Raw genomic sequence first — 24,574 nt, 5'->3', positions numbered from 1 at the left:
AGTGTTCCAACTCTCCCACATCTTCTCCAGCATTTATTATCTTTGTGTTTTGTCATGTTAGCCAATCTGATAGGTTTGATGTGGTGTCTCAGAGTTGTTTTGATTCCTTTCCCATCTTCTTCCACAAAACACCCTCTAACTGTAGCTTTGTCTCAATGTTCTGTCCTGGAGCTGCTTCTCACTCTATGCTCACACTTGGAGACTTCATCAACTCCCAAAGGTTTAGTGACATTTCTCTACTGATGCTTCCCAGGTCTATATTTCTAGACCTAGTCTCTCCTGAACCCCACTTTTACTTCACCAACTGCCTACTTGGACACTTTAAATTGGATTGAATTATAGACACCTCAAACTCAGCCTATCCAAACTAAAACCAAACCAAAAAAATTCCTTCCTCCCCAGTTTGCTCCTTTTCTTAAACTTCTCCATTTCTGTAAAAAGTACCAGCACTTTCCAGCCATCCTGATTCATTTACGTCCATTATTATCCTGAACGTTCTGACTTATACTCACTAGGTTCCTCAATCTTTTCACTTCTTCCTACACGGTTCTTGAATCTGGACCCTCCTTTCCAGTCACATAGCCACCAACCTAGTGCAGAGCCTCATCACTTCTCACTGGCACTATTACAATAGCCTCCTAATTCATCTTTCTCCCTCAAGTCTCTCCTCTCGCCAACCCATCATTCATGCAACCTTCAAAGTTATTTTCTTTAAGTACATGTCCGACTACGTCAATCTACTACTAAATAAATTTGGTGAGTTCCAACTGCCACTTTCCATAATGATCAAATATAAATTATTTAGAATTTAAAGCTCTATTCAGCTTGACCTCAGTCCACCTTTCCAGCCATATTGCACACTCTTACACATACACACATGCTGTGGCTCAGCCAAACTGGTCTTTTACTGATTGCTTTTTGGCATTTTGGCATTTACTCCATGTATAATGACTCTACGCCTTTGTATTTACTACTTGGCTCCCACACCCCAAAGGTGCTCCCTCTTCACATCATCCTGTCTTGGGTGATGCTTAGTTTGCTTAAAGGTTCAGTTCAAGTACCATATCATCCTGGAGGTCTTTCCTGATCCCCAACCCTCAACTAGCTGGTAGTGCAACCCCTGCCCTCCAAATCACCATGGATCTATTTTGTAAGCCTATACAAAACTTCCTTGAGAGCAAAACCTGTTTTTTGTTTTTGTATCCCCAGCAAATGACACAGTGCCTGGCACATGGTAAGTACTTGATTATATATACACATAGCAAAATGCTTGTTAATTGATTGATATCACTTTTGTTCAAGCACTCTACATTCAATCAAATAAGATGACTATCTCCTATCTCCTGGCTCCATGCTTTCATAGAGGCCATTCCCTATCCTACACCACCCCCATCCCTGTCCATTAAATTTTCCTCCTTCAAGGTTCAACTAGGGTCAGGGTTCAATGGAGTCTTCCCTACTCTCCCCAACTGAAAGTGTTCTCCCCCTCCTTGTATTTCCCTAAAGGACAGGGTCTAGATCTCTTCCTTGTCCCTCTCATATTTATCTGTGAAAGGAGTTATCCTCACAACAGGCTCAAAATTCTGTGAGGGCATGACTTTTACAAGTTTTCATCTTTGCATCTCTTGTGCTTCGCACAGTGACCTGTACATGGGAAGCACTTAAATGTTTGTTGAATTGAAACAGACTCCCTCACTCAGTTCCATCACTAGCCTCCAATGGGATCCTACCCAAGCCCTCGAAAGGAAGCAAATTACCCAACTTCCCACTGGAAGCTAGTGACAGAGCTGAAACTGGACAGAATCCAGGTCTGTCTGACTCCTATCCAAAGATTCCTGCTGTTGTATCACTGTACAGTGCCTCCCCATGGCCTGTCCACTACTCTGAATTCACTCCCAACGGTCTGATTCTAGAGGCACTTGGTGAGACCTTAGCATGGTGTCTGGGAGTACAAATTAGTGTGGTCAAATCTCCCACTGATGTCATGTGCCTATGAATCATGAAGCATCATGACTTGAGAAGAATTAAATGTAATGTAAAGGACAATGTAAAGGCACATGCTGTGAAAACACAGCTGTTGCTTGTTGCCAGTCAGTCGATGAGCATTTATTAAGTGCCCACGATGTTCCAGGCACCATGCTAAGCACTGGGGATATGAAGAAAGACAAAAGACTCTCCTTGCCCTGAAAGGGCTCACCACCTAATAGGGGAGACAACACACAAACAACCATGTACAAATTATCTATGCATATAAATATATCATATGTATATATGTAAACATATATGCATATATACATATATATACATATATATATATGAAAGAGGAAGTAATCTACAGAGCATTAAACAAGCATGGGACAGGAAGGGCTTCCTGTGGAAGGAAGTATTTTAGATGGTATTTGAAGGAAGCCAGGAGGCTGAAATGAGGACGGTTAGTGTCACAGGTAAGGAAGATAGACAGTAAAAATGTCTAGAGTGTCTTGTGAGAGGAACAGTAAGGAGGATAATGTCACTGGCTCACAGAGAACATAGAAATGAGTAAGATACAAGAAGATTGGAAAGGTTAGAGGGTGGTAGTGGTGGCAGGTTCTGAAGGGCTTTAAATGCCAAATAGAGGATATTTATTCAATCCTGAAGGTAATAAGGAGCTTCTGATATTTGTTGAGTGGGAGATGATATGATTACAGTTGCACTTTAGGATGATTAACTTGACGCATGAATGGAAGATGGACTAGACTGGAAAGAGATTTGTGGCAGGAAGACCAAGAAATAGCCCATTGTGATAGCCCTGGTGTGAGGCACTGAGGCCCTGTAGTATGGTGAGGGTTGTGTGACTGGAGAGAAGGGAACATATTCAAAAGATATTTCAAAGGTAAAATTGACAGGCAGTGGCAACTGACTGGATATGGTGGTTACAAGAGAGAAAAGTCAAGGATGACACCTAAATTTTGAGCCTAGGTAACTGGGAATTTGGTGGTATCCTTGACAGTTATCAGGAAGTTTGGAAAAGGACAGTGTTTTGAGGGAAGGATAATACATTCAGTTTTAGATATGATGAATTTGAGATGTCTGGGGGACATTTAGTTCACAATGTCCAATAGGCAGTTGTGTATGTGAAACTGGAGGTCAGGAGAGAGGTTAGAGTTTAAATCAAATAGATTTGAGAATCACCAGTAGAGATATGACAATTGAATCCAAGAGAACTGAGTGAAATAGCATAGAGAAAGAAGAAAAGAGGACCCAGGATAGAAGCCTTGGTGATACCTACTTTTAGCATGTGCAACTTGGACAAAGATTCAAATGGTTACATAGGTTGGAGGCGAACCAGGAAAGATCAATGTCACAAAAACCCAGAGATAAGTGAATATCAAGGAGAAGAAAATGATAAACAGTATCAAAGGTTTTCGAGAGATCAGAGGGGATGAAGACTGAGAAAAGGCTTTTCGGACATCACCAAAAGCTCAGGAGAGAGCAGTTTTGGTTGAATAACGAGGTTAGGAGTCAGAATGGAGAGAATGAAGAGGGCGAGAGGAAGCCCCAACCATCGATGACCTTCACTGGTGGGGATATTATCAGGGCTGATCTCTCTATGTTGCTGCTACTGTTGATCCTTCATTTTCAGAGGACAAATGAGATCACTGGCGATGTCTTGATTTGCACATGAATTTCAGTGAGGCAGAGTTGCGCAAAGTTGTCCGCCTCACTCTCAGAGTCACCAAAGTTCAGTGGCAGGACAACGCAATAGATGACCTTGGTGTCTTTGATGCCTGACCAAACTCTGAGTGCTCCACAGCACCTCCTTCTGTCACCTTCATGGCCACTGAAACACAATGTTCTCATCTACCCACTCTGCCAGGAATACTTGGAGTAGACATCCCCCTAAATGACACCAACCGGTTTGAGGCCTGTCAATTACCTTCAACCTCGTTTAGTCCATCTGCCAAGTCTGGGGTGTGGCCTCTGCATATACTACAGCTTTTTGGAGTCGCAGATGAGAGCTGGGTGCCAGGTGGACATTGAAAGTGGATGAGCATCCCTGAAAAAGGCCTAGCAAGTCCTCACATCAAAGATGCTAGTCCTCCCTGAATACCCCAAAGACCCTATAAGAAGCAGGGTAAGAGACATTATTGATTATATATACAACCTAAAAGGATGAAGAGCCAGTAAGAAAGAGAAATAGCAGATGGATAGTCCAAGAAGCACCCCCAGGAGACTAAAAGAAGAAGCTTCAGTCCATTGAGTGAATTCTTTCCAACCAATCTAATCCAAAACTCCATTTTAACATGCAAAAGTCATTTTTCAAAAAAACCTGGTGTTTATTAACTCCCCCTAATTCATCCAAATCGCACTAAAGCTGATTCATTGATCCATCAGTCTTTTAAATATGTGGAAGAATGGAAGTAAGGGAAAGCATTGACATTTTGAGGGTGTTGTCCAGTGACGTAGGGCAGGTAGGTGGCACAGTGGATAGAGCACCAGGTCTGGAGTCAAGAAGACATGAGTTCAAAGGCAGCCTTGGAAATTTACTAATAGTATGGCCCCAAGCAAGTCACTTAACCCTGTTTGCCTCAGTTTCCTCATCTGTAAAATGAGCTGGAGAAGGAAATGGCAAGCCACTCCAGTATCTTTGCCAGGAAAACCCCAAATGGGGCCATGAAGAGTCAAGCAGACTAATTGACTAAACAACACAGTCCGATGACAAGAAGGCAATCCTTCCCCGTTTATTAACCTAGCATCCATTTTTTTCACCTTTGTTCCATTTTAACCATGTCTAGCACTAAGAAAAGAAATCCACTTTAGGAATATTGTCATTGGGGAGAATTGACAGCCTTGTTTCAACTCCATATTTATTAGAATAGATTCTAGTGTATCCCCATAGCATACAATGCTTGATTTTCATTTCAGATAGATGCTTTTTATATTTAAAAAGGTCCCTCTGTGCCTATATAATATGGGGTTTTTCTGGGGTTTTTCACATAAAAATGTGTTATATTTTGTCGAAGGATTTTTTCTGCATGTGTTGAGATCATTGTGTAGTTTGGGGTGATTATTACCTAATTACCCAATACATGGTATGGCACAGAGATTTTTTTTTATAAAAATTACATGTGCTGAGGCATATGCATATGCTTTTGCAACCCCATTTAAAAGACAGAATAAACCTTTTAACTCTATTTTCTCCAGCAATTTATTCTGTTGCATATTTTGCCCTTTGTTTATCTTTGCTAGATTTATCCAAATCTGAGATAATATTGAAGTCTCTTGTCAGTACTGTGTTATTATGTCTTCTTGTAGCTAAATTAATGTTTCTTTTATGAATGTGGATGCTAAGGCATTCAGAGCATGTAAGTTTCATATTGATATTGGTTGTTGTCCATGGTGCCTTTCAGAATAATGTAGTTTCCTAATTTGTTCCTTTTATTTTTTGAATGTTTGATTTTGCTTTGTCAGATAGCATTATTGCAATGGGTTTTTTTTTTATTCACTTGATGCATAGCATTTTTTCCTCATCCTCTTAGTTTTATTTTGTGTATATCTTTTTTTTAATGTGTTTCTTGTAAGCAACAGATTGTAGGGTTTTGTCTTATTTAATCTGTTGTTCTTTTTCATTTTATGGAATTGTTTAATCTATTCACATTTAAAGCTATATGAGTCAGGTTCATAGTTTTCTCCATTGGTCTCTAATGTTTTTTCCCAAGTTATGATTTTTTTCCTCTTTTGCTGTAAAAACACAGCCATGTTCCTTCAGTTATTTTAACATATTCTTTTTCAAGGTGACCCTATTCCTATTAGCTCTTTCACCTTCACCCCTGATCTACTTACCTTCTATGTTTTACTCCTTTCCTTTTAGGACTTTGTTTATTAGTTTGTTTGTTTTTTTCTTTCTTGATTTTATCTGGTTAGTTTTTTCTCCCTGACTTTTTCCCCTCTCAGTCAGTAGATTCCCCCTTGCTCTTCTCCTCTTCAACTGGTCCTGTTCATTATTTGCTGTTTTTGTTGTTTTAAATTTCATTTTCTGTGCTCTTTTCTAGGGAGGCTTTCTCTCATTCTTTTCATTATCCATTTTCTCTTTCTGACTACTCTAAGACCCTCATTCTCTCATTTATAACCCTTACAATTATCCAGTTTCTCTATTCCTCATGGAATTCAAACTGCTGAAGAATCTATTTTGGGGCTCTCACCTCTAAGCAATTTCTGCCACTGCTTTGTAGAGCTTGTCCCACGGCTTACCCTTTTCCATTGTGCCTCACCCCAAAAACAGTGACAATTCCCACAGATAGACCAAGACACAGCACCAGGAAAGAATGCACATACCCTTACCACCACATACACCCCACCCTACCACACACATATACATACATACACACACACACACACACACACACACACACACACACAAACCTGATTACACAACTCACAACTATACCCATCCCTGGATGTTCCATGAACTAGACCCTCAGTTTCCCAGGTCCAGGTATTTCCATATGCTTAGAACATAGCATCTCCCTCCTTCACTGCAACTACTCACCTCCCTAGCTTATGTTAAGTCGCAACTAAAATCCCATCTTCTATAGTAAGTCTTCCCTAACCCCTTTTAATTCCAGTGCTTTCCCTTTTTAAATTATTTCATATTTATCCTGTGACAGCTTGTTCTTTACATATTTGTTTGCATGTTGTCTCCCCCATTAGATTATAATAAGCTCCTTGAGAATAGGGACTGTCTTTTCCTGTCTTTCTATGCCCCTCTGCTTAGCAGAGTGCCTGGCACAGAGCAAATGTTTAACAAATGTTTATTTGTCTCAAAATCTCCAACCTGGGTCCATATTCTCCCATTCCCCTAGGTGCCAATTGGCTCTAGGAGTTCCAATTTGCTTCCTCTTGAGGTAGGATGAGCATTCTTTTCAAGCAGCAAATCCTCCTGATCACACCTAGTGCAAGGTCTCTTTCACAGACCAACTCTATCCATAGAGACATTTCTCCCTACCTTTTCAATCCCCTTTCTCCTCACCCTCTCCCCTGCAGAGGGTCTTTCTGAGACCACAGGGTCTTCCCCTATTAGTTGTCAATTTGATCCAGGCACATTGCATACTTCCCTTTATCCCCCTTCCATCCAACTTCCAATTTTGTAATGTAGTCCCTAAGAGAGCGATCCCCCTGTGATTGTCGCAGGACAATCTATTCCCCTTACCCTTATAGAGATGGACAATGGAGGCATCCTTGAACTCCTGAGGGATAACCTCCTCTTGCCATATGACCCGGACAATATCAGTCAGCTCTTGTGTGAGCAATGGTTCCCCTACCTTGTAAATCTCAACTGGAATAAAATCAGCACCACATGAAAGGAGCCTAATGGCCCCCAAAACCTCTTCTTCATTTGGAAGTTCACCTAAGGAGGGATTGACTTCAACCAGAGATAAACGGTCCATGACCTTAGCATTGATTGATGATGGTCTGTTGAGAATACTATGGAAGTGTTCAGCCCATCTCTCTAGGATCATGTCCTTATCACTAATCAATGTGGCTCCATCAGCACTGAGTAGTTGTGATGCACCATAGGTTTTTGGTCCATAAATAGCTTTCAGGGAATCATAAAAACATTTTGGATTGTTACTATCAGCATAAAACTAAATTTCATCTGCCTTCTTACTGAGCTGGGAATCCTGTATCTCTCTAAGCTTTGCTTGTACTTTGCTTTTGATGGAATTAAATGCTGCCTTCTTAGAGGTGGATGAACCATCCTGCTGGTAAATCCTGTGGAGTTCTCACTTTTCATTTATCAGCTTCTGAATTTCCCCATCGTTTTCATCAAACCAGTTCTGGTGTTTGTGAGTGTTCTGACCCAGATGAGCAAATGCAGTGCTGTGCACCAAATCTCTAAGAGCTGCCCACTTCTTTTCTGTTCCACTTTTGCCAACTGTATGTTGGCTCAGCTTTCCCTCCAAGTCAGCAGCAAACTGTTCATGCTCAGAGAAGAGCTCTAATTTGTTGACATTAATTCTTCTGGTAGTCCTTTTGCCTTGGGGGTCAGTGCTTTTGATGAATGTGAATATTTAGCTTGGAAAAGGCTAAGTCTATGACCAGTCCAGCACTCCGTACCACACATTGCCTTTGTCACTCTCACATAAAGCAGCAGGTGTGTATACACGGGGAGCTGTAGTCACAACCCTGCACATAGGCGGCCCAGGCCATAGGGTCGTTTCTCACTGGAAGCAGCAGTGGGACTCAGCAGCCCCCTGGGTGTCTGAACAGCTTTTTAAGGATCACACTGCTCACCTCCTGGTGTGAGGAAGGGGGCTAGAAAAGGTGCCCTAAACATTGTCTGCTTACCCAACCCTGGCCTGATTACCGCAGGCAGGCGGGGAATCCCACTATGTGGTGGAAACACAAAAAACAATGCACAAAAACATCTGCAAAGATGATTCCACTCACCATCGGCACATGGAATGTGTGCACACTAATAGACAACACAAAATCCAGCAGACCTGAAAGAACTGCTCTTGTTGCAAGAGAACTCAACAGGTATCATATCCAAATAGCAGCCCTGAGTGAAACAAGACTGACAAATGAAGGCCAGCTTACCGAAGTTGGAGCTGGATACACCTTTTTCTGGAGTGGGCACAGTGAAGGGGAGTGCCGAGAAGCTGGCATGGGTTTTGCAATCAAAACCAATCTAATCAGCAAGCTGGCTTGCCTGCCAAAAGGAGTGAATGACAGGCTCATGACAATGCGATTGCCACTCACAGGAAAATGCCATGCTACCATCATCAGTGCCTATGATCCCACCATGAAAAACCCTGATGAAATCAAAGACAAATTTTATGAAGACCTAGAGACCTTTATCGTCAGTGTGCCAAAAGAGGACAAGCTTATAATTCTGGGTGGTTTTAATGCTAGAGTAGGCTCAGACTAGCAGACTTGGCAGAGAGTCCTAGGGAGGAATGGAGGTGGAAACAGCAACAGCAATGGTCATTTACTGCTGAAGACTTGTGCATCACATGACTTTCTCATCACCAACACTATCTTCTGTTTACCTACAGGCAATGTGTGTGTTCATCCTTCGTTGTTGAAGAAGACCATGCCATCAGAGAAGTGATGACATGACTTGCACTTGACTTTGTTTTGAATGAGGGAGGGCTGTGTAGGTCACCAGCTTCATTTCTCCTCCAGAGCCACCTGAATCCAGTGACCAGATATTCATCAGGATGACTGGAGATGACCCAGGCGGGACAATTGGGGTTGTGACTTGCCCAAGGTCACACAGCTAGTGAGTGTCAAGTGTCTGAGGTGAGATTTGAACTCAGTTCCTCCTGACTCCTGCACTGGTGCTCTATCCACTGTACCACCTAGCTGTCCCAATCTAAATGCAATAAAACTTTATGGATGCACCCTCACAGCAAACACTGGCATCTAATAGATTGTGATTGTAAGGAGAAGAGACACTACATTGATTCTAGGAAGACTTCAGAGAAATCTGGAAAGACTTATATGAACTGATGCTGAGTGAGGGGAGCAGAACCAGGAGAATATTGTATACAGTTACAGCCACATTGTGTGATGACTAATAACTTTGATAGACTTGGCTCTTCTCAGCAATGTAAAGTTCTAGGACAGCTCCAAGGGGCTCATGACGGAAAGTGCTATCCACATCCAGAGAAAGAAGTACAGAGTCTGAATGCAGATCGAAGCAGACTATTTGCTCTCTCTTTTTTGTTTGTTTTGTTTTGTTTTGTTTCTTCCTTCTTGTGGTTCATTCCATTGGTTATAATTCTTCTTTACAACATGACCAATGTGAAAATGTTTAATATACTGTATATGTAGAGCCTATATTAGAATGCACGCTGTTTTGGGGAAGGGGGAGGGAAGAAAGGGGGAGAAAATTTAAAACTTATGGAACTGAATGTCGTAAACTAAAAATAAATAATTTTAAAAACCACATTGATTCACTATAGGCAAGGTGTCACAAAGTTCTGTCCAAAATGCTCCAGGTCTGCCCCTTCACTGTTACCTCCACCTGACTTCTACCTTCATGCTATGTCCTTGTGTATATTTAGAAAAAAGAAAGTCTCTCTGTTGTAACTCTGTTGCTGTTCCTGTCCTTAGCTGCTGCATTCTTTTACCCCTCCTGCATTTCTGTTTGGAGTGTTCGAGAAGCAAAAAACCTCTTCAGGTCTGATTTTTTTTCTAAGAATGTTTCAAATGCCTCCTTATTACTGAACATCCATCTTTTATCATTTGTACTTAAGCTCAGACTGTCAGGGCAGGTCACCCTGAGTGTCATCCTGAGCTGTTCAGAAAACATTGTCCCATTCCTTTTTCCATTTTCTGGTAGGAAGGATAGTCTTGAGTTATTAAAATTTCCTTTTCTTTGTATTTGAAGGTCTTTCTCCTGATTGCTTGCTGAACTTCTTGTTCTTGAATTGAATTGTTAAATTTAACCAGTTGGAGTTTACAGCCTTGGGTTTCTTTGTTTGGTTGGTTTTTTCCTGGAGGTGGTCTGTGAATTCTTTCAGCTCGTACTTCATTTTCTATATTCAGAAATACTTGGCAGTTCTCTTGTGTTGCTGTGATGATTATGTTTTTTGGTTTGTCATTTTTTTGGAGCCCTGTGATCCTTAGGTTGTCTATATGCATCCTGTCTTCAAGATCTTAGATAATGAGTATATTTTCTTCTGCTATTATTGGGGTTTTTTCTAGATTGTCTTTCACTTCAGTGTATTTACTAATATATTTTTTCTCTTTGTTTCTTTAGTGAAATATGCCATTGCAGATTCCAGTTCTTTCTATTCTGTCCATTATTTTTGATGTGGAAGACATGAATTCTGTACTCATAATTCTCATTTCTCTTTTAAACCACTCAGGAACAGAATGTTGTGGGTTCATATTCTCCACAAATCCCACATGATCATGCCTTATGGGAGATGAATCATTTTTTTTCTTTTTAAAGTATTTATTCATAGATGCCTGAACTCATTTACTACATCAAGAAGCCATATTTTCTCCTGCTGTTAACTTTTCTCTCTTAATTCATTACTTATTGTCAAGGTTTTGAAGTTTTCTTCTTCTTGAGATCTTTGGTGATTTTAGTCTTCCTCCACTCTGCCCACCTTATTATTCCCTATAGCTCACTTTCCATCTTCCTCCTCTCTAATGGTGGTTTCCTTCCTCCCACACTGAGAAATTCACCATTCACCAGCCTAAGTCTCTATCCCCAAGTGGCTTTGGGGGGAACTGCTCCCCAGGGGTGCTGAGCTCTTTTCCTCAGCCTTGTGGAGTTCTGCACAGCCCCTACCTTCCAAATCTACACAGTGTTCTGTCCTCCTCCCTCTCTTCTTCAGTTCTCCATCCTAGTACCCGCAGTTGAGAGCCCCCTCATTGGTCCTATGGGATTGAATTTTGTAGATTGGGTCTCTGAGGCTTTGAGAGAAGGGGTGGGATGAGGGTTGGGGTTAATCCCCATTTCAAGCCCAGACACATATCCTGCTCCTTTCCCTCAGTTTCTCCACTCTGAAGATATTTTTTTTTTTGTAGCACAGAATACTCCTGCTATGGCATTATCAGAACCCCAGAAAGCTTCTACCCTTGGGGACTGCCTCAGAGCTGGCGCTCTGTTTGTGGCCTAAGCAAACTTCTGTAGCCTGGAGTGGAGATCTTCATGGAATTAGAGAAAGGGTAGGGCATCAGGGTGTAGGGTGGGATTTTCAATGTGAATTCATGTTGGGTCCTTGGGTTTTATTGCAAACCCACAGTCCTGATGTTAGCTAGTGTAGCCTTCATATCAGTAGCAAGAGACATGGGGTGCTGAGTGAGCATTAGTTCAAGTCAATTTTTGTTTGTTTTTACCCTCTTTTGGATTCTGTGAATCCTAGAATATGATGATAGCTGAAGCTGCTTTATCTTTGACATAGAATTTTTGTTTTAGAGATGTTTAAGACATGATGAGGATCAAACAAAATGTCTTATTGGTCATCTGATTCCATCTTGTTCATCTGATCCAGATGTCTCCACTGTATATATTTTCATACTTTTTTGCATATATTTATCACTTTTGCTGGGTTTTTTTTCTTTTTCCTCTTTTTTGTCTTGTTTTTAATTTTAAAATATTCTTTGCTACATGAGATGGCTCTCTGGGAAATGAGAGGGAGAGAGATACTGGGAGAAATTCTGACAATGTAAAAAAAACCCAAAAGATAACAATAAAATTTTAAAACATAGTTACATTTGAAATAAAACATATTTTTAGAAATCTGTATTCTGTAAATGGGGGGGGGGGGGCCAAGATGTGTGTTCGTCCTTCATTGCCAAAGAAGACTATGCCATCAGAGAAATGATGACATGACTTACACATGACTTTGTTTTGAGTGAGGGAGGGCCGTGCAGGTCACCAGCCTCACTTCTCCTCCAGAGCCATCTGAATCCAGTGACCAGATATTCATCAGGATGACTGGAGATGACCCAGGCGGGGCAACTGGGGTTGTGACTTGCCCAAGGTCACACATCTAGTGAGTGTCAAGTGTCTGAGGTGAGATTTGAACTCAGATCCTCCTGACTCCTGCACTGGTACTCTATCCACTGTACCACCTAGCTGTCCCTGGGGGGCAAGATAGCATGGAGGGAAATATAGTTAGACTTACATAACATGACTACTACGGAAGTCATTTGCAAAACTACACATATATAGCCTATATTGAATTGCTTGCCTTCTCAGTGGGGATGGGGGGGCGGGGAGAGAAGTTGAAATTCAAAGTTTTAGGAACAAATCTTGCGAATTGTTTTTGCATACAACTTGGAAATAAGAAATACAGGTAATGGGGTATAGAAATTTATCTTGTCCTACAAGACAAGAGAGAAGATGGGGATAAGAGAAGGGAGGGGTATAAGAGAAGGGAGGGGTATGATAGAAGGGAGGGCAGATTGGGGAAAGGGGTAATCAGAATGCACAGCGTTTTGGGTTGGAGAGGGGAGAGATGAGGAGAAAATTTGGAACTCAAAATTTGTGAAAATGAATGTTGAAAACTAAAGATAAATAAACATAAAAAAAAGAAATCTGTATTCTGGTCATCAGTCCCATTCTACCCAGTAGGCGACCGTGAACCATGTGAATTTGTTTCTTTGCCTTCTTACTTTCAGATGAGGAAACAAAAGTCCAAAGAATCCACCTGACTTGCTCAAAGTTATCCAGTTAGCAAGCAACAGGTGGGATTTGAACCCAAATTCTCTAACTCCAAATCTAGTGCTCTTTATACTATAACATAGTGCTGTGTCATTGTTAGATGAGTTATCCCAATCAAATTCCAATTTATATAGCTTCATTTTGTCTAATCCTTATCTTGAAATAAACAAATAAGCAAATATCATCCCTGAGCTAACAACACTTCTATTTTAATGTTACAGTCTATTTTTACACAGAGGCCACTCAATCATAGCAAATCAAATAGCTGCATTTGGAGATCACCCATAACCAATGCATCTCCCTGCTCTGCCTCTTTATTCTTTTTGCCCTTTTTTCTATGCATCAGAGAATAATGTGGCTGTTAATTAAGTCTTAACTTAGAAGAAATGGTTCATAAAATTATAACTGGGGGCAGGTAGCTGCCTAGGACACAACATACAGAGGGGTAAAAGGGTACAATAAGACATTCTTTTTCATATGATTTGTTAACATATTCATATGTTGACATATGTCTTACAATTCTGTCATATGTGGCCAATATTATTCATACGAACAATATTTGTCTACTACCCAACACACAAGGTTTTTATAAGGAAAATATTTTGTAAATTACAAAGCACTCTATCAAGGTGAGCTATATTAATTTTTTGTCAAGGCCAACATGTAATAAAAAAGATTCCAACTCTAATACAAGGCATAACTCTCAAACCTTGTCCAAGGTGTACAAATGTCCCTTTGATTTAGTTCTCAGATGGTACAAAGCATTGGTGAAGAATGAGTTAATAAAGTAAGAATTTCCTACCTTGGTTTTGCAACACTTCACAGTATTGCCAATATCTCAGGGGGTATTGTGAAATTTTAAAATCCTGAGGGAGAAAGAAGAGGATCTTGGAAATCACTGCAGTAGGAGGCAACATGTCAGCGGTTAATTGAGCTATAGACACAGTGAGAGCAGTACTATTCATGTGGTGTGTCACATAAATGGCAAAGTATAGCATTTTGAACTTCTAAAGTAGACCTTAGTGAGGTTTTGTTCAAATCGTAGGTTATTCTTTGCAACGAAAATGAGAGGAGCTCTAAAAAGTGGCCTTTTCCAAAGGAAGCAATGAAGTCTGTTAGGTGAAACCTCTTGTTAAATCGTAAAACAATTTTCTTTGCCATAAATGTGTCTGTAACAAATGACCTGCAGAATAACATTAGATCACCAAAAAGTGGAAATCTGCACAGCTTCACTCAAGGAGGATTCTTTGATATTATTCTGTGCTCTAAATCTAAGAGTCTTTCTTTCAAACATTTATTTTTGAAGTTCCTTTGGGGATCAAACAGCAGATTAGGCATAGTGCCCTTTCACAGTGAAACTGTTGCTCCTCTTATCAGGCTTATAAAAAGTAAGAGACAGTCACTAACATAAAAATTGGGCACTGGGGACCAAAGTTCTTTGTTCCATCCTAGATAGCCAGACTGCTTTCAACTAGACCTTTCCTCTCTTCAACTTATGATTTCATTAAGAGCTCCTCACTTATCTTTTCCAGTAGGTATAGGGGGAAGGCCTAAGAGATTGGGGGTATAGGTGGGCCCTAAGAGATAAGTGTTCCATGAGGGAAATTAGGTGAACTGAAAGAAGTAGAGTGTGAATTAAATAAAAGTAATGAGACAGGATTTGGGTAGGCTTTGAAAGTATCACCAGCTATAAGAATCACACCGCCTCTAACACAGGCACTCCCCAGAAAGAAGGGTTAGGATTGGAAGGTATTGTCAAGAATAGATCCATCACTGCCCAGACCTTTAGTGTATTGTGTACCTATGGGGCAACTAGGAGGTACAGTGGATAGAGCCTCAGACATGGAGTCAGGAAGATCCCTCTTCCTGAATTCAAATCTGGCCTCAGACACTTGGTAACTGTGTGACCCTGGGCAAATCACTTGACCCTTGCCTCATTTCCTCATCTGTAAAATGAGCTGGAGAAGGAAATGGCAAACCCTCCAGTATCTTTGCCAAAAAAATCACAAATGGAATCACAAAGTCAAACACAACTAAAATGACTGAACGAAAAAGGACCTCTGATCTTGAGGCTCCAGGAAAAACAAAATCAGCAGCATGGCTCCTCGGACCTAGACCTGTTTTCCACAAAGCAGGTCCGTATGACTTTTTACTCTCCCTTCTTCTAAAACACTCAGTTCTACAATCACAATGGAAAAGCCAGTTTAACACCAGCCCAGAGGTTCATAATGTCCTTTAAGCTTACATATATATACTTCCTACAGGAAGTCTCAGAGCCTGCTACTTTTCTGCCCTTCGAGATTGATTGCCCTGCCCTCCTGAATGTGCTAACAAAAAAGGGCATGGTGCGAAAAGGCTTAGACCTGGAAAGAACTTTAGGAGTCAAATAACCCAATCTCCTCATGTTACAATTCAAGAAACTGAAGCCCAGAAAAGCTAACAAAATGCCCCCACACACCCTTCCTTTATTTTCCTTATCCGTCTACATGCAGGATTTCCAACTGCTTTACCCCATGAGGAGATTTTCAAAGACAGGAGATAAAACTTTTTGTTTTTATATCCCCACACCAAGAGCATACCTTGCAACTTAATATATATTTATTGAATTAAGTGACTTGTCCAAGGTTACACAAGTATCATAGAATGACAAAATCACATAATTCGAGAGTTGGGAGAGGACCTCACTGACCACTGAATCCCCACTATCCTTGATAAATTATCATTTATCCTTGATAAATGGGCATCTAGTTTCTGCCTAAAGGTGTCCAAGTAGTCGGAAAGCAGCCCCTCTTGAAGCAAGTGATCACCACTTTAGGAGAGCTTTAAGGTCATCAAGTGTTTCCTGACCTTAAGCCTAAACTTGCCTCTTTGGTCCTACTCACTGGGGTTGGAAATAATAAAGGCCAATCCTTCTTCCACATGGCAGCCCTTCAAATATTTGAAAATAGCTATTATGTTCCCCATTCCTGAACTCTTCTCTTCTCCCAACTAAGCATCCTCCAGTTCCTTCAACTGATCCTCATATATAATGGACAAAAGGCCCTTCACCATCATGATAAAGGCCTATTGTCTAGTTTATCAACATCTTTCTTAAACTAAAGTAACCAGGACTGCACATGATACTCCAGAAGAGGTCTTAAAGGATAAAGTTTGCTCAGATGACTACCTCCCAATTCCTGGCAGCTATGCCTCTCCTCATGCTGTCACACTGCTGATTCATATCAAGTTTGCAGACCATTAAATCATAAGATCCTTCTTCGGAATAACTGGCCACCTGTGATTTCCTTATATCATATTTGTGGAGTTGATTTTTTGTACCCAAATATAAGTCTTTATCCCTACTGAATTTGATTCTATTAGATTCAGCCCAACTGCTGGTCTATCAAGATCCTTTTGGATCCTACTCCTGTCATCTAGCTTCTTAGACCTTACTTGAAAAAAGGCCAAGGTCTTCCACTGCATCCAGGACCATCTCTAGTCATCCTGATCAATATCTTGCCACTGGACCCAGATGGCTTTGGAGGAGAGAGTGAGGCTGGTGACTTTGTACAGCCCTCCTCACTTAAACTCAATTCATTTGCAAGTCAAGACATCCCCTTCATAAAGTCACTGGTCCTCTTTGAGAATGAAGGACCACCAACAACAGCTATCCCACCCAGCTATGTGTTTGCTGCAAAGTTGCGCTTTTTCCAAATCATTAACATGAATGTTAAACAGCACAGAGCCAAGTAGGTTCCATGGGGTACTCCACTGAAGACCTGCTTCCATGTTGACAGTGAACCATGAACTATGATTCTTTGGGTCTGAACATCCATGCAATTCTGAATCCATCTGATTATATTATCATCTAACTCATATCATTTCATCTTCTCCATATGCACAGCATATGAGACACTATACTTTGTAAAAAACAAACAAAAAAAACATTTGACAAAATCCAGATAAACTATATCCATAGTACTCTCCTCATCCACCAGTTTGCCCATCACAAAGGGAAGTGAGGTAGGTCAGGTATGTTCTGTTATTGATGAAAGTAGGTTTGTTCTTCATAATCACCTTCCTAGAGGTTCACTAACCAATTGTTTAATGATCTTTTCTAGAATTTTCCCAGTAATCCAAGTCAAGCTTACTGGCCTATAATTTATAGACCATTCTCTTCACCCTTTTTGAAAAATGGGACAATATTTGCCCTTCTCTATTCTAGCAGGACCTCTCTCAATTTTCATCCTTCAGATATCATGGATGATGACTTCGAAGGCACATCCTCCAGTTCTTTCAGGACCCAAGGTTGTATTTCAATTGAGCCCGGTGATGAATTCATCATTGACAGAAAAATATTCTCCTATAACCTCCTTCCTTCTCTTGGGTATCCAATCCTTAATAAGTCATGTTGGGTATGTCATTTCCAGTGTAAAGAAAAGAGAAGCAAAATAAGAAATGAGTAGCTTTGTCTCTTCTTAGTTGTCCATTATCATTGTCTCATTAGCATGAGTAAAAGTGTTATCTCTTTTTTTTATCTTTTTTTTCTCCAAATACCTAAAAACATCTTTTCTTAGACAGAGAGGTGGCACATGGATAGAATGCCAGACCAAGAGCCAAGAAGATCTGAGTTCAAATCCAGCCTTAGATGTGTGACATTGGATGAGTCACTTAACCTTTGTCTGTCTCGGTTTCATCAGCCATAAAATGGGAATAATAGAAACTACCTTCCAGGGTTTTTGTGTTGAATAAATGAGATAATACTTGCAAAGTGCTGCACAAATACTATTACTTTTTGTTGTCCGTTTTCTCTCTCCCTAGTCTCAGAGTTTTAACATCCCAGGCACTGTGCTTACACAATCCTGCCATACTTTTACATTCTTCTGTTACCTCATATCTGGCTTTGCACATTAAATCTAAGTCAGTGAGTTCCATGAGCATTCACACTGGCCTCTTCAGATAAATCCCATTGCTCCTCCTCGCTAAAATTGTTTTCCTTTATGGCATCAGTATTTCATTTTGGAGCTTTTCCCATTCTTCCTGGGCCAATTTCCCATGAACCATTTTATTCTATGGTATCCTACCTATGTTTCCTCTGAGTCAACTGAAATCTGCTTTCCCCAAATCTAGACTACTCCCAATTTTACTTTCCTCTATTATAAACTCCATCATGAAGTAGTCATGTCCCCCCACCATGGTTCCTATCATTTCCAACCCAGTAATTAGTTCTTCTCGGTTAGTAAGAATCACAACCAGAACAGAATTTCCCCTTGTAGGTTTCTCCACTTAGTGATGAATGAGATTATCACTAAGGCATGTCCAAAGGTTAGTAGCTACTCCGCTTTTGTCAGAGAGAGCTCCAGAGAATGTCCGGATAGTTGAAGCCTCTATGCCAGGCCCAACATCCACCTGGCAATTGGTCATTTGGGAGGGGCACTCAAACAAATTGGAGTCTTATTATTATGCCACAAAATCACTTTATCATGCTGAACCTAGCTCTTTGGAAATCCTAACAAGAGAGTAATATCTGACCACTCCATTGAAACTTTTATCAAAAGACAAAGTCACTGGAATAAGGTTTCTACCTTCAAGACATATACTAGAGAAAATTTAGAGGAGAGAAAGTTGGCCTCAGTCAGGAAGGCCTGAGTTCAAGTCCTGCCTAGGATACATATTGGTCCTGTGATTCTGGGTATTACTTGACTTCTTAATGGTCCCAGGCAGCTCTCCAGATGTATAACCTAAAGTTCTGGCATTGAAACCACAAGTCAAGATTGAAAAAAGCACAAATTGTTGACAGAGATCACACTGGTTATTCATTTTATTTTATAGGATCATAGACTATTAGAACTATAAGGGACTTTAGAACATAGTGTGTCAGAGCTGGAGTAAAATTCAATCTACTCTAAAAAGTATTTATTATATATATGGCACTGAACTGTTCTAGGTAGACACTGCAGATACCAAAGGAAAATTAAAAATCTCCTCCTTGCAGAGCTTACATCCTACTGGGAGACTAATACACAATACAAAAACAAAGATGGCAGTTTGAGGAATGAGCACAAACAACCAGTGAGATAAGGAAAAGTTTCCCACAGGAGTTGGCCCAAACTGAGCCTAGAGGGAAGCTTCTTAGAGATTTGAAGAGATGATGAGGTCAAAGTGCATTCGAGGCATAGGGCTGGACTTAGGAGATGGAATTTTGAGTTTGGGGAATGGCAAATTTGGCTAGAATGGAGTGTGTGAGGGGAGTAACATGAAATAACCCTGGAAAGGCAGGCAGGAACAAGGTTAAGAGCTTCAAATGCCAGGTTGATAAGTTTGGGTTTTATTCTAGAATCAACAAGAAAGAAGACAATCCTTCCAAGAAAGTTCTTGAGCAGGGACTTTTAGTTTAGAAGGATTACTTTGGCAGCTTTTGTGGTGAATGGATAGGAGAAAGAAGAAACTGGAATCCAGTTAGGAAGTTATTACAATAATCCAGGTGAAAATTAGCAAGAGTCTGAAATAGCCCAGAGACCCCAGGAGAGAAGAGACAGCAGCTGTAAAATAGGTGATGGAGGCAACTGATTAGATTTGGAGACTAAGGGAGAAGGAAGAGGTTAGCATATCTGAAAGGTTGTAAAAGTGAATGAAGACATATGGTGCTGTTCACAGATATAAAGGAGTTAGGAGGGACAGGCTTAGGGGGGAAGTAATAAATTTTGGACATGTTGGGTTTGAGATAACCATAGGATAAATAGATGTTCAATTGGCAGTTCAAGATATGGAACAGGAACTAAGGAATGGATGTAGGATCTGAGAGACTCAAATCCACAGGAGCTAATGAAATCACCAAGAGAATTTAAAACAGGGCTTCTTAATCTTTTTTGACAGTCTAGTGAAACCTATGGACCAATCTCCAGAATAACGTTTTAAAATGCATAAAACACAGAGGAATACAAAGGAAACCAATTATATTGAAATAGTTATCAAAATATTGGGGAAAAACTAGCAAATTAACAGATACCCCTGAAATCTATCTGTGGACCTAAGGTTAAGAAAAACCTCACTTAATACATGGATTAAGAGCTGGGAGGGACCTTTGGTCATCAATCAGCCCGTCAACAAGCATTTATTAATCACCTACTACATACCAGGCATTGTACTAAGGACCAGAGATACAAAAGCAAACAACTGTTCCTGCTCTTGGGGAGGTCATAGTCTAACATGAGATGCAACATGCAAACAACCAAGTACAGATGAGATTTAAAAAATACAGGATTAATTGGGGATAGTCTCAGAGGGAAGGCACTAAGATTAAAGTGAAATGGGAAAGGCTCCTTGCAATTCCAGTAAAGACTGGGACTTTAACTGAGACTTACACGAAGAGAGAGAAGCCAGGAGGCAGAGATGAGGAGGAAAAAAGCTCTAGGTGTGGGGGACAACCAGTGAAAACGGGTAGAGATGGGGGATGAGAGTGTCCTTTGTGATGAGCAGCAGTGAGGACAGTGTCACCAGACGCTAATACAGAATGTATGGAGGGGCATAAAATGTAAGAAAACTGAATAAAGTAAAAAGGGGTCATGTTATAAAGGTTTTTTAAAAACTAAATATTTTATATTTTTTCCCTAGAGGAGACAGGGAGAAAACTGGAGTTTACTGGATGAGAAGAGAGGGGTAGGTGATAGAGTTAGATCTGAGCTTTAAGATCAGTTTGACCACTGAGTGGCAGACGGATTGGAGTTTGGGGAGAATTGAGGCAAGGAGACCAACTAGTAGGCTATTGCAATAGTTTAGGGATGATGTGATGAAGGCCTGCACCATGGGAAAGGGACACATAAAGGAGGGTGATTATAATGAAGACATTAACAACTGATTAAATATGGTGGGTAAGAGCGAGGAATTGAAGATGATACCCAAATTGTGTGCCTGGGTATTTGAGGGGATGGTGATGCCCTCAAAAGTATAAAAAAAATCTGGAAGTGGGGACAGCTTGGGGGTAAGATAAAGAGTTGAATTTTGGACATGTTTGAGATTTCTAGGGGACAGACATCCAGTCTGAGATGTCTACTAAGAAGCTGGAAATGCAGGGTTTTGATCAGGAGAAAGGTTAGGACCAGACAAATAGATCTGAGAATCATCTGCAGAGAGATGATCATTGAATCCATGGGAGCTGATGAGCTGACTGAATGCAACAGTACAGGAGAAGGTCTAAGGCAGAGCCTGGGCACGACCTGGATGAAGATGAAGCAAAGGAGTTTGAGGAATGATCCAACAGGTAGGAAAGCCTGGAAAGGCAAAGGCTACAGAAAGCTCAAGAAGGATGAGGATTGAGAGAAGGAAAAAAGCCAAGTCTAACTCTCCCTTTTTTCAGCAGAGGACAATCTTCTACCTCACCAGTTATGCAGAACGAAGGTCAGCTCCTTGCTACGCCTTTTTTTATCCTGGGACTGCTTATGGCATCTGATTAACCTTGTGTTCCCTTTCCGTGTCTAATAATCCAGCTCACTTCTCATCAGCCATTTCTTCTCCTCCAGTACAGAGGACAGCAAACTACCTAGGGCCTGTTTTTGTTTCTGTGCTAGAGCTGAGAATGGTTTCTACATGTTTAAATAACTGTAAACGTGTAAAAACTACTCCTAGCCTGAAGACCATACATATACATACGCACGTACGAACAAAACACCTTAGGCCTCTGCCTTCACTGCTCCAGGGGGAAGATAATAAAAAAAAAAAAAAGAAAAAAATTAATAGCAGCAACTCCGTGAGCTCCTTGAGATCAGGAACTGTACTTCCCTCCTTTGTATCCTTAGTGTTTAGCACACTGCTTGGTATATAGTAAGCGTTTAATAAATGTTGATCGATTGGTGCCATCCAGAACCACAGACCTGAATTCAAGTCCTACCTCAGCCACTTACTGGTTGTGACTCCAAGGCAATTACTTAACCTCTCGAGGCCTCAGTTTTACCATCTGTAAAATTGGGATAATATCAGCATCTATTTCACAGGGCTCTTACAAGGATCAAGTGAGACACTATCATCTATCTGCTAATCCATCCATCTACTTATCTACCTGTTAATCCATCCATCCGTCCATCCGTCCATCCGTCCGTCCATCCATCCATCCATCCATCCATCCATCCATCCATCCATTTATTTACGTGTTCATCCATCCATCCATCCGTCCATCCATCCATCCATCCATCCATCTACTTATCTACCTGTTAATCCATCCATCCATTTATTTACCTGTTCATCCATCCATCCATCCATCCATCCATCCATCCATCCATCCATCCATTTACCTGTTCATCCATCCATCCGTCCATCCATCTACTTATCTACCTGTTAATCCATCCATCCATTTATTTACGTGTTCATCCATCCATCCATCCGTCCATCCGTCCATCCATCCATCCATCCATCCATTTATTTACCTGTTCATCCATCCATCCGTCCATCCATCCATCCGTCCATCCATCCATCCATCCATCCATCCGTCCATCCATCCATCCATCCATCCATCCATCTACTTATCTACCTGTAAATCCATCCATCCATTTATTTACCTGTTCATCCATCCATCCATCCATCCATCCATCCATCCATTTACCTGTTCATCCATCCATCCGTCCATCCATCTACTTATCTACCTGTTAATCCATCCATCCATTTATTTACGTGTTCATCCATCCATCCATCCGTCCATCCGTCCGTCCATCCATCCATCCATCCATCCATCCATCCATCCATTTATTTACGTGTTCATCCATCCATCCATCCGTCCATCCATCCATCCATCCATCTACTTATCTACCTGTTAATCCATCCATCCATTTATTTACCTGTTCATCCATCCATCCATCCATCCATCCATCCATCCATCCATCCATCCATTTACCTGTTCATCCATCCATCCGTCCATCCATCTACTTATCTACCTGTTAATCCATCCATCCATTTATTTACCTGTTCATCCATCCATCCATCCATCCATCCATCCATCCATCCATCCATCCATCCATCCATCCATCCATTTACCTGTTCATCCATCCATCCGTCCATCCATCTACTTATCTACCTGTTAATCCATCCATCCATTTATTTACGTGTTCATCCATCCATCCATCCGTCCATCCGTCCATCCATCCATCCATCCATCCATCCATTTATTTACCTGTTCATCCATCCATCCGTCCATCCATCCATCCATCCATCCATCCGTCCATCCATCCATCCATCCATCCATCTACTTATCTACCTGTAAATCCACCCCTCCTCCACCCATCCATCAGCCATCGGCCACCTATCATCGATCTTCAGGGCGCTCTAGAAACGCTGGCTAACGTCACGTCATTATTAATACAGTCACTACCATCACCCTCGTCACGAGGACCGCCATTCTGTAAACTCGGGTCCAGGGAAGGGGCTGACTGGCCCACGTCCCCAGGCGGGTGGGGCCGGGGAGGTCCCGCCCCCGAGCCCCAAGGCAGGGGGCTCAGGGAACACGGGGCTGCTGGGAGACCAAGGGTCACGGGTCAAGGGGAGGCCGAGGGAACAGCTGCGGCTGCGCGCCCGAGGGAGTGACTTCCGCTTCCGGCTTTCCGACGTCATTTCCGCTTCCCCGCCTCCGGCCTCTTTCCACGGGGTCCTCGAGGGTGTGAGGGAGGAGCGGAGCTGGGGAAGTGGGAGCGCGACCAACCCCCGGGCCCCGCCCCAGCCCCAGCCCCAGCCCGGCCCTGCCCGGCCTGGCCAACCCTCCCCTGCCGGCGCGGCGACCCCGCCCCGAGCGCCCAGCATGAAAGTGAGTGTGGGAGGGAGGCGGCCCGGGCCGGGCCGAGGGAGGGGGAGGGAGCCCGGCGCGTGGGAGGGGCCTTGGGACGCACGGAGAGGCCTTCGGAGCCTCCGAGGGCCGATCCTCGGAAAAGCCGGTCTCCGAGCGGAGCCGTGGATCGGGAGGATGTGCGGAGAAGAGAGGGCGAGCGGAGGGGCCGGGCCGGGCCGGGCAGGAGCCGAGGAGGCCCAGGACCTCCTGGTGCTCCTACAGGGGACAGGCCTGGAAGTGACCTCCGAGCCTGGCGGGAGCCGCAGGGGACTGTGGGAGCTCCGGGCTGGAAAGGGGTAGCAGGAACCTGGACGCGGAGCAGAGCGAGTCGGGAGGGTCCGGGGCTTCGGCCGGGGGGGATCCTGGGACTGAGAACACGGAAGGACGGTTTGGGGGGGACTGAGAACACGGAAGGACGGTTTGGGGGGGACTGAGGACCTAGAATGCCGGAGCTCGGAGGTGCCTTAGAACCTCGTAACACTCACGGGATCAGAGCCGGGGGGTCCTGGGACTGAGAACACGGAAGGACGGTTTGGGGGGGACTGAGGACACGGAAGGACGGTTTGGGGGGGACTGAGAACACGGAAGGACGGTTTGGGGGGGACTGAGAACACGGA

At 42.2% G+C, this 24,574-nt stretch overlaps 1 protein-coding gene across 4 annotated transcripts in view; it reads left to right on the top strand.

Moving 5' to 3' along the window:
* Nucleotides 1-23,738: 23,738 nt before the first annotated feature.
* The window catches only part of LOC140509884 (transmembrane protein 263-like), a 357,693-nt gene continuing 356,857 nt past the window's right edge, over nucleotides 23,739-24,574 (top strand). For 2 of the 4 annotated variants that reach the window (XM_072617926.1, XM_072617923.1), the window contains exon 1: nucleotides 23,739-23,936. In XM_072617926.1, the coding sequence (XP_072474027.1) occupies nucleotides 23,931-23,936 (6 nt within the window). In that variant the 5' untranslated portion in view covers nucleotides 23,739-23,930. The remainder of the gene's footprint in view (nucleotides 23,937-24,574) is intronic. The other 2 variants (XM_072617924.1, XM_072617927.1) reach the window with 2 other exon arrangements.

This window comes from Notamacropus eugenii, chromosome 6 (assembly GCF_028372415.1).
Source record: "Notamacropus eugenii isolate mMacEug1 chromosome 6, mMacEug1.pri_v2, whole genome shotgun sequence".
In the NCBI taxonomy this organism is placed as follows: domain Eukaryota; kingdom Metazoa; phylum Chordata; class Mammalia; order Diprotodontia; family Macropodidae; genus Notamacropus; species Notamacropus eugenii.
Note: the sequence above shows the minus strand (reverse complement) of the source record. Positions and strands in the feature narration are given on the sequence as shown.